Source organism: Phaethon lepturus, unplaced genomic scaffold, assembly GCF_000687285.1.
Source record: "Phaethon lepturus isolate BGI_N335 unplaced genomic scaffold, ASM68728v1 scaffold23025, whole genome shotgun sequence".
Lineage (NCBI taxonomy): Eukaryota > Metazoa > Chordata > Aves > Phaethontiformes > Phaethontidae > Phaethon > Phaethon lepturus.
The window spans coordinates 13,774-24,086 of NW_010542966.1; the positions used below are offsets into that span (position 1 = coordinate 13,774).

The 10,313-nt window shown below is 52.4% G+C and overlaps 2 protein-coding genes across 2 annotated transcripts in view; both read right to left on the bottom strand.

Annotated features, from left to right (window-relative positions):
• The window catches only part of LOC104621680 (myosin phosphatase Rho-interacting protein-like), a gene marked incomplete at its 5' end in the record, with an annotated part of 30,206 nt that overhangs the window by 8,097 nt on the left and 11,796 nt on the right, over nucleotides 1-10,313 (bottom strand). Inside the window, 2 exons of the mRNA XM_010288224.1 lie at nucleotides 5-80; nucleotides 9,849-9,965. Of these exons, the coding sequence (XP_010286526.1) occupies nucleotides 5-80; nucleotides 9,849-9,965 (193 nt within the window). The remainder of the gene's footprint in view (nucleotides 1-4; nucleotides 81-9,848; nucleotides 9,966-10,313) is intronic.
• On the bottom strand, nucleotides 2,928-6,954 carry LOC104621679 (myosin-11-like). Its single transcript, XM_010288222.1, has 3 exons — nucleotides 6,898-6,954; nucleotides 4,373-6,833; nucleotides 2,928-3,808 (listed from the first exon to the last, which is right to left on the bottom strand). Exons 1-3 carry the CDS (start codon nucleotides 6,952-6,954, stop codon nucleotides 2,928-2,930), a joined length of 3,399 nt encoding a protein of 1,132 aa, XP_010286524.1.

The window sequence follows — 10,313 nt, forward strand, 5'->3', positions numbered from 1 at the left end:
CGTGGGCCCTGCCGCTGCAGGTCCTCGATCTTCTTCTGATGTGTCTCCTCCATGGCTGCAAAGCCCCTTTCACATGTTGCCTGCAAAAGGGACGAGGGGCAGGGGTTGGCCCGGGAGCGCGGGGCCGGCGTCACAGCGGCGGCGAGCCCGCCAGGAGCAGCACACCAGCGGGGAGGGTGGGACCCAAGTTCCCTCATGGGGATCTTCTCCCTCCCCAACCATGGAGGAGTCAGCCGAGGATGGACCTCGCAAGGTCAAAGCTTGTCCCGTCAGCTCGACCCCTGATGACTCTGATGAAAGGGAAGGACATGGCAGGTCTAGGGTCAGACCTGATTGGGGAATGCAAATATATGTTAAAAACAGCCCCTTCTGCTCTCTTTTCAATGCCTGGTTTTATGCGGCCACCTTTGGGGTGGAAAACAAATGACTCGTGACAGCAACAGGACCTTAATTCCCAGCCGAGCATTGCTTCAAATGCTGCAGGGGCAATTATTTGCTAATTGAATTACTAGGAGCGAACTCAGGCCAGCACATGGGAGCAGCGCTGAGGATTCAGGATTCACCAGCTGGGAGATCCTGAATTCCCACCCGCTCCTGCCCCAGGCACAGACCGGGACAAACGCAAAAAGCTCGTTTCCAGTTCAGCTGCCGGCCCGGCTGCCCTGCCGAGAGTGTCGGGATCCTGGACAGACACACGGCCGCAGGACAGCAAAGCCCCAGGCAGGCTCGAGCCAGGAGCCGGGAAGGGGCACGCACCGGGGATGCTGCGCACAAGCCCCGACAAGACACCCGGGGGTAACCCCAATGCCAAGCACTGCAGCGGGCTCTTCTCCCTCTTCACGTTACAGGCTGGCTTTATTTCCCGATTTCAACGGATTTCTTCTCGATTCACATTCATATTTTCCACGAGAAGAGAGAACTGTCACCAAGGGAGCCACTGGGACTCCATGGGAAATTTAAGGGGGACGAATTCACTCCCCCAGTGACAAAAGTGCCCCTGACAGTCTAACACCCGCTGACCTACGCTAACATACGCTCTTCAGCATCACTTCATTGTCTAATGCTCTGTAACCTGTGCCACTCTCATTTCCAATTTTCAGCTCTGGTGCTTTTATTCCTCCCCATTAAGTTTGAATCCTGAGGCATTCTTCATTTTCTCAGCGGGTTTTTTTTTGAAACTCTTAAGCCAGTGCCAGAACCTGTCTGGACTTGGCTGACTACGGAGAGGCACGAAACAGCCTTGTGGGATTCTTCACTACACCTCTAACGCCGGAGGAAGACGGCGAATGCTCCTCCATAGGTCTGGCTGTACCTTCAGTATTTAATGTATCGTAAATGCATCGCTATAAACCCAGGACACCTGAACGTGTACAAACCAGTATCTCATGTTGCTGATGTTACATTCTCCATCAGCTTCAGAAGAGAGGAATCGAGCACATTTTAACCTGTAACTCGGACAGGTTTGCAATCACCTGGCTAGCTTCCTAACCGAGGGAAGTCTCCATTTTGCTGCCTGTCCCTCTGCTCCCCTCCTAGACCGCTCTGCCCAGAAGATGCCGCTTGCCCTCCCGCCAGGCAGACGGCACGTTTGGCAGAGCAAAGCTGAAAGCGGAGGCGGGAGGTCAGGTTCATTGCTTGCTGTTATTTTCAGCCTCTATTTTGATTCTGGCCTTTTTGCTTCTTCCAAAGCAAGAACATCCCCGGTACAAGCGCCCCGTTTGGTGCCTGGCTTGCAGGACAAGGGGCTACCTGTGGGTCCCGCTGACCTGAGCACGGGTTCAAGTTGGGTTTTTCCTTCCCCAGGTTTAAGATGGAGGGGATAGCGTTCAGTGAACACCACCGCTTCCCTCCCATCTCCCCAGCAGCTCTTCCTCCCCTGGGGGAGCTGGAGACCCAGCTCACACCTGATGGGATGCAGCAGAACTACTGCTCTCCCCAGGCTAAAACCAGCTTTTGGCCAGAGTTGAGCCACGCTTCATCCCCAGCCCAAATGTGCGCTGAAGATCATGCAGCTGGAAGCAAACTCTCCCATACTTTCGCCGACTCTGAAGAATGACTGCTCCATGAAAGCCTTGCCGGCACGGCCTCTGCGCGCAGCCGGCATCGCTGCCCTTCCGGCTCCCCTTCCACCTGGAAGCCTCCTTGGGTGCGGCCAGGAGTCCTCTGCTGCCCTAAACCCACCTCCTAGCTGGAAACGCTCTCTGATCAAAAGCAAAACACCAAACCCAAGAGTGTGTTTTTAGACGCTGTCCCATCTCAGGCTAGTTTTACAGCTAGTCCTGACCGGTGGAGCAACCTGAACACGGGCACTTCATGGACACTGGGTTTTTCTGCACCCAGCCTGGGTTTCCTGTAACTGTGCACTGTTTGTTGTGCGAGGAATCGCTGGTGTGCAACACCAGGGTGGTTCTCCTTGCAGCCTCGTGCAGAGGAGCTTTGCTTCGCTACTGCATTTGGCATCCGTTTGCAGCTACTTTCCCCAGGAACATACATACATTTCAGAGCATTACGTTTCCATTTCACCTTACGTTTCTGAGGGCAGCAGAGACAGACTGGAGATTTGATCAGACTGGGAAAGACAGGGTTGAGGAATGCCTTTAAAGGGAAGTCACAAACAAAAACGTACGCCTCAGGTACACGGAGAAAGGCTATGCTCTTCATACTGAAGGATAACGTGAAGTTATCAAGGTACTTCAAAACCCTCCCTCCCTCCACATGCAGACACTGCCTCCAATGATCAACCCTCCCGCTGAGACCAAGCCCTCAGCAATGCATTTAGAATACCCCAGCATGGAGAAAAGGGAAAAGCCGCGCTTTACAGAGGCCTTTCTAACACTTTGGGGCTTGCTTCAGCGTGCTGGCTCTTTCGGGGGACACCCCTTGGTTCGGCAAGCGAACCCCGGGACCGAAGGCACCCTCCCGTACGCTCAGCAGCGTAAAGCGTTAAACGTTATCAAGACCTTTAAGTTTTCAAAGTCTTTCTGGTATTTTTCCCTCAAGGTGGAAGCGTTCCCCTCCAGATGCTTGTTCTCCAGCTCATCCCTCATGACGTTCATCTGGGCCTCCAGCTCCTGGATGCGCTCCCTCAGGCCATGCATGGAGTCCAGGTCGCTGCCGGGGCCCTGCCTGGTGCCACCTGCCTCATTGTCCGCCCAGGCGTCCCCATCACCCAGGCCCACCGCGGGGGATGCCTCTGGGTGCTGCCTCTGGTACTCGTCCAGGGTCTCCTGCAGGCGCTGCAGGTTCTGGCTGTAGTGCTCCTGCAACGCCTGCAGCTCCTCGCCGTGGATGACCTGCAGCTCCTTCATCTTGGCCTGGAACTTGTCCTCCAGCATTTGCATCTGCTCCAGGTGATACTGCTCCATGTTCTGCTTGTCACGGACAATGGCATCCAGCTGGCTGAGGCCCTCCGTCCTCTCAGCCTTTAGAGCATCCTCGGTCCTGTTTAGTTGCTCTATCACGTTTCGAATCTCCTCCTCATAGCGTCCCTGCAATTCGCTCAAGCTCTTGCTGTGTTTATGCTCTTCTTCCTCCAAGCGCCTTCGCTGACCGTCAAGCTGGGACACCTTTGCTTTGAGATCGGCGTTCTCCCGTTCAAGCATGGTGATCACCTCACCGTACTCACCCTGCTGCTTTCTAAGCAAGTCTTCATACTCGTCCCGAAGGAGAGAGACCGTCTTCACACGCTCCTGGCAGAGCGCGTCCATGCTCTGCAAGGACTCCTTGTAGGACTTCAGCTCTCTCTCGTACTCCAGCTGGACTTTGCAAGTGGCATAACAAACCTGAGCCTGAACAATTGCATCTTGGACTAACAAAGAGGAATACCTTTCAAGGTCTCCCATGCACGCATGATATGAAAGACTCTGAGATATCTTCAGGAGCTTCTGACAGTCTCTCACTGCCTCCTCAGGAGGCAGAGAGAGTAAGGCAACAGATATTTCCTTCAGAACATTTGATTTGTCCTTTAGTTGTTGGGCAAGATCTTCCTGAATGGAAACAAGAGCTTCACTACTACGGTCCGGCAGGCTGCCAATCTCCTCCGCCTTGGCTAATTCCTGACGCGGCACCATTTGGAGACGGCTCCCATCCCAGGAGATTTGGGTTCTTTCTGAAGCATCCTTCTGAATTTCAAGTGCTTCAGAAATCTGGTGCATAACTCTGTCAAAATCAGGAGTCCTGTATGCTTTGATGATCTCCTCCAACATGCATTTATGCTGCTGGAGAGCTGTTTTGGTATTATGGAGGTCTTCTTCAATTGTTTTTAATCTCTGATGAAAAGATTCTCTCATTTTCTGTGCAACAAACCCAAGTTCTGCCTTGATCAATGTAGCATCTGCTACAGCACTGAGAAAACATGGAGAAAAGCCCAAACCTGTTGTTTCTGTTTTGCCCTCGGCTTCTCCTTCTCTGGTGCTCAAGTGCACTCTCAGCTCCTCCACCTGGCTCCAGAACTCCCCTTCCAACAGCAGCTTCTTAGATAGGATGCTGGCCAAGTCAACTGCTGTATGAGAAACATTTGCTGGCTCCAGCAAAACCACCTCAGCCGTTCCCTGGATCTCTCTCAGAAGCTGAGATATCTCAGAGCTTGCATTTTTCAAAGACTCCGCTATTTGGTTGATGAGAGAGGCCTCAAATGCCACCCTCTCAGAAAGCCATCTCAGCTGGCTGGCGTCAAACATTTCTGCTCGCTGCTCCTTGGAGACGTGCTCCTCTTCTCCCAAAAAACCTCCTTCTGGAGCGGGGCTTTCTGCGATAAGGCTTTCACTCTGCTGATACTCTGATGGGACTGGCGCCACTCTCAAGGCTTGGATCGCGTTTGATAAGGTTGTTTCCATGCTGGACAGAGTTACATGGAACAAATCACCCTCTTTTTCCTTGTCTGATTTGGGCAAAGATCTTAGTTGCTCCCTGCACTTCTCTAAGCAAGTCAGCGCTTGATCATTTTTCATTTGGAAACCTCCCAGCTCGCTAACGTGATTTTCTATGAGCTTGAACTTTTCCTGCCTCTCGCTCTCCAGCTGTGAGATCAAAGCACTGACTTGGGATAAACTGGTCTGAAGTTGTTCCCGCAGCTGAGACTCGGTGCTGGCCCACTGATGGTGGAGGGCGATGAGCGTCTCCTGATTATGGCCGTGCTGGCTTTCAAGCTTCATCGTCACATCTTTGAGTTTTTCCTCTGTAATATAAAGTTTGGTTTCCAGGGAATGGATGATTGAGAGATAGGTCTCAGAGTCACTTGTCCCTGATGAGGGGTAACCAAGAGCAGGTTCTGATGACATGCTTTCTTCAGACAGCGATCTGTCTTGACTCGTGTCTGAAGAGGTACTGCTTGTCCAGTTTTTCTCTGATCCGTCTGGAAGGATGTATTTTTGGCACTGGATGCTTGAGAAACGGATTCTTTGCCTCTTGGCCCCCATGATTCCTACATCAGGCTTTGCTAAGGCTTTCTGAACTAACTCTGGGTCCTGGAGCTCTACAGCTTTAGACGGGGAGCCGAATTCCTCTGCTTGCCTCTGGCTAGTCTCAAGAACCTCCTCCTCCTCCTCCTCCTCCTTCAGTGCATAAGTCAGAGCTGGGAGGACATCCTGAGTTTGCAGAGCCTGCCCGAGTTGGGACGGATGACTTTCGTCAGCCTCGAGATTGGGGACAAGGTCTTCCATCTCCTCAGCACATGGACCTGTGCCTACACTAGCTAGTTTCTTTAAAGCCTCCTCCTTGGCCTTCAGCTTTACTTTAGTCTCCTCTAAACTGCTATCTAAAGCAACCATTTTAACCAAAGCCTCGCTGAGATCTTGATCTTTCTTCTCCACAATTCTCAAGTGCATTTCCTTAACGTGTCTCAGCTCTTCTTCTTTTTCTTTCAGCACCTTCTGCACACCTTGGAACTCATCCGACACCTCCTCGAACGATTGCTCCAGGTTGTGGTAGTTGGTCTCTTCCATTTTCAGCTTTGCTTGCAGCTTTGCAACTTCGTTATCCGACTCGGCAACCTGATTCATGAGCTCGTGAAACCGACACTTGATCTGATCTCTCTCTCTTTCGAGCTCCTTGATGTGCTCTGCGAGTTTCTGGATGCTGGCCTCCTTCATCACCAGCTGCTCCTCCAGCTGGTGGACAAGCTCACTACCTTCGAACTTCGCACTCAGCTTCTCCTTCTGCAGAATCTCCATTTGCTGCTCATTATTTTGCAGCTGGTTCTCATACTCGTTGGCCTTATCCTCCACCTCCTTCAGACTCCGTATTAAAACCTGCTTTTCCCTCTCGCAGCTCTCCAGCAAAGCCTCGTAATTCTTCTGCAGCTTCTCCTCCATGAGGATCCGTGCTTGCTCGCTAGCGTTCAGCTGCCTGCTCAGGTCTGCGATCCTGTCTTGGAGCCGCTGCACCTCCTTCTGATGGTCCCTCTGCAAAGCCTGCTGCATCTCCAGGTCCCGCAGCTCCTGGGTCTTCTCCAGGAGCAGAGCCTCCGCACTCTTCAGCTTCTGCTCGCTGGCCTTCAGCTGGGAGCTGAGCGCGGCCTCGCCGTGCTGCCACTCCTCCAGCTGCTCTTTGGCTTTCTCTTTTTCACTCCTCAGGTCGCTCTTGAGCTTGGCCAGGGTCTGCTCCTTGATGGAGAGCTCGGCCGCCGCGTTACTGAGCCTCGCCTGCAGGCTCTGAATCTCGGCTTCGTGGTGCCGGATCACATCCTTGGCCTCGGCGTAGCTGCGCTTCAGTGACTGAATCTGCTGATTGATCAGCTCTTGACGCTGGCACTGGGCTTCCAGCTCGCTTTGGAGGTCTTGGTTGACTTTGTGGAGCCTCTGCCAGGCACCTGATGGCGAGGCGGCTACCTCGGTCTTAAAAAAATTGATTAAATACTAGATTAGTAACACTCTTGGCTCTCCCTTCTGAGTGTCACACCTCTGGCCAGGCAGGCCACAGAAAAGCTCCTTGCAGCGATTTGGCTGCTGCCCACATGCTCCAATTGGGATGATTTGTTCTTGGCACAATTTTTTTTGTTTGTTTTAACCAACTTTTTTTGGTTTTTTTTTTGAATGAGCGACAACTGCTTTCCAGTAACAGAAAACACGGACCACAACATCAAAACAGCTGTACAGTAACAGGCTAAAAGGAAAAAAAACCAAACCAAAATCAAATAGAACCAAAAAACAATGAAAAAGAAACACCAGCAGTAAAACAGAGACAGACAGACGAGAGAAAAACGGGAAGGGTGAGAAGGAGGAGGGGATGGGAACAGGCCGAGAAGAAAGGAACTGCTTTTTTAGCATCTTTGTTCGTTTTGTTGTGAAACAAAAAGTGCACAGTTCAGGTAACACAGTCCTACCGACCAAAAGCAACAACAGAAAGTGAGGTGACAGCAAATGACATCACATCCCACCCAAACGCAGGGAGACGGGACAGCTGGCGTGGCGATGTCATTTCTGTGACTGCCAAACAGGACTTAGTGGCTGCTCATGACATGAAAGAGATGTCGTTATGCTAAAGTTTAAGACTAGGGAGGATCTAATTTCTCTACCTGCAAAAAAAAACCCAACAAAGGACAAAATAAAAAGCCCAACAAGTGAAGGGAGGGAAGAGGTGTGATGAGAATGTAAAATAAAAGAAACCAACCTTTGTGAGATTCAAACCAAAGCAATGTGGCATGCAAAGAGAAAACTCACAGAGTGAGTCATGCAAAAGGCGACAGAAATTATGTATCTTTAAAAAAATACACAGACAGGAAGAGGCAAGAGAAGCACAGCGTTAAGCCTAAGAATTTGGCCTGCCTTGCTGCACTCTGGTTGCTGATAAGGAAAGCCCACAGATGTGACACTCAGTTATGTTAAGTTGTATTTCATGCTTTACACCAAAAACATGCAAGAACATCCGCCCAGACAGGTTAGTACGTGACCCCTCCCACCCGCTGTGACCGGAGCCGGGGGACGTCTCCGCTCCGTTCGCGAGGGGCGGCAGCCCCCGCCGTTTCTCCCAGTAGGGTTCAAAGTTGGGGTGCCCCGTCCCGAGAAAGCTCAGAGTGAGAGAGGGGTTACATGAGGCCGGAGAGGCTTTGGTGCACGGCACATGCATCGGGGTGGGTTATCTCAGCGGCTGCCTTACAAAACGTGCAGCATCTTTTACGTCGGGGCAGTGCTTGAGGGTCTATATGGGGCTGGTCATGCTGCCAAGGAGGGGTAGGTGCCCCCCGGGCAGCTCAGGAGGGTTGAGCTGGCAGCAGTCAGGCTCCTCCATCGTCCCTCCCCATAGACAACGCAGGAATCTCTCCAGAATTAGGTGTGATGGAGGTGGGGGGCACATGAAATTCAGAGGGTCCCTCCAAAAAAATGCCGTGACGTTTGCCTGCAGTCTGGGGCTGCAGAAACCGCCCCCAGCGATTCCACTCCCTCCACTCCAGCAGGGTTTGGTGGGGTTACTCCCTTCTGCAACAAAACTTTAATCCCTCTGCTCCCGGGGAAACATAAAGAAAATCCCCAGAACAATTAGACTGGAGCAAGCAAAAGTCTCCAACCCTTCCAAAAACCCTCTCCAACTTCTAGGTCAGAATTTGGGTCTCTTCTCACTGCAGCGATGATTTGTTCAGCCCTTCTGCAGAATTCCCCTCTTGCCCCCCCTCCTCGTATTGAGGCGCTACGGCCAACTTCAACACGGACAATCTGACGGTGGATTCAGCATCCATTTTTTTAGCCCCATTCCCTGATTTTTCTGGACTCCAGGCAGAGAGGTCGGATGACTTTGCCCTGCAGAAGTGGGAGTTAGTTACTCTTCCAACACTGCCAAGTGAAAATGGAACTCCTCCAAGCAAGCGCTGTGAGCTCGGGGACTCCAGGAATAAATGCATTAGTAACTCCTCCAAGGAGATCACTGGCAAGGAAGGCAAGATGTCCCCCTGCCTGGGCTGGCTCCGCTGCCTGTGCAACTTCTTCAGGGGAAATTTTTTCCATGAGAGATAAGGACCCAAGGTTCAGCGTTGACACCGGGTTTGCTGCCACGGGAGCGCAGCGTGCAGCCACGCATGGCCACTTCGATCCAGAGCCAGTTTGGCCAAGTAGTAGCAGGGCATAATGCTGTCCCTGCACAGAACAGGACTACGGACCCACGAGAGTAGCCAGAAGCTGCCCTGCCAGGCATCACAGCTCCTCTGGGCACGGATGCTCCCAGAGGAAGGCTGGAAAAGGTCCGCTTCATTTGGAGGGGAGGAAAGGCTTCCCAAGAGACTCTCCCATCTCTTTTGCCAGAGCCTCCAAAACACAATTCTAGGCTTTGCTGAAGAAAGGCATTTTGTAACAGAAGAAACCACCAAAGTGATCCAAGACAACAGGTCATCCCGGTGCAAATCCCGCTGTGGGGATCGGGCCCAGGAGGTGTGCCTGTGTGTGCTGTGTTTGCCCATGTAACTGCCACACAAACTCCCCAGCCAGGAGCAACTGCTGGGCTACAAGATGCTTAGAAAGCCTTATGTGCACCCCACTGCCCGAGGGGAATATCTGGGGCACAAAAAGGGGGCAATAGCTGTTGCACGGGCAAACACAGTATAGGATGGATCAGAAGTGGACTTTCCTGAGGTCCCATCTGTCTACCATGGCTGTGTTTTGTTTTCCCTCGGGGACACCAGTAGATAATATTATCTTCCATCTACTGCATCCCAGATCAGAGGTTTTCTTAAGCAGACGATCCTGGTAAGGCTACAGAATTAGCAACGTTTGCAAGAATGTCAAATCTCTTGGAGCCCACTCAGTGGTGCACATCTCTGCGACAACCAGGATGTCCCCCACGAACGCCCTGGACTGAAGCCCACCAGGGTCCCCCTCGGGCACAGAGGAAGATGGATTTCTCTCTCCTCCCTGCTCTCCTACCTGCAACACGTAGCCCTCCCGGGCGCTCTGCTCCCGGCCCAGTGCCACTTTCAGCTGGTCCTGCAGGTGCCGGTTCTGCTCCAGGAGCTCCAGGGCCTCCTTCTGCTTCTGCTCCAGCTGGAAGGACACGAACAGAGACAGCGTCCAGGGAGTGGGCAGGGGGTTGGCCATAACGAGCAAGCAGCTCAGAGGGGATGCAGAGCAGAATGAACGGGGCTGTTGATGGCACCGCTGCTTTGCTCTGCTCTGGGACCTGGATTTCATTTTGCCAGGCAAAATCCCTCCCCCCTGAAAGAACTAAGTTACGCATTAGTTTAATTCGTAAAGCTCACTGCAGCAAAGGATGAACGGCACCAGCTCGTGCCAGGCATGACCCAAGCAAATCTCAGCCCGGTTCAGATTGGCGGTACTCCTGGTTACTCCATGCCTGCACCCCTTTCATTCCTGCCAATACACCTTTCTCCC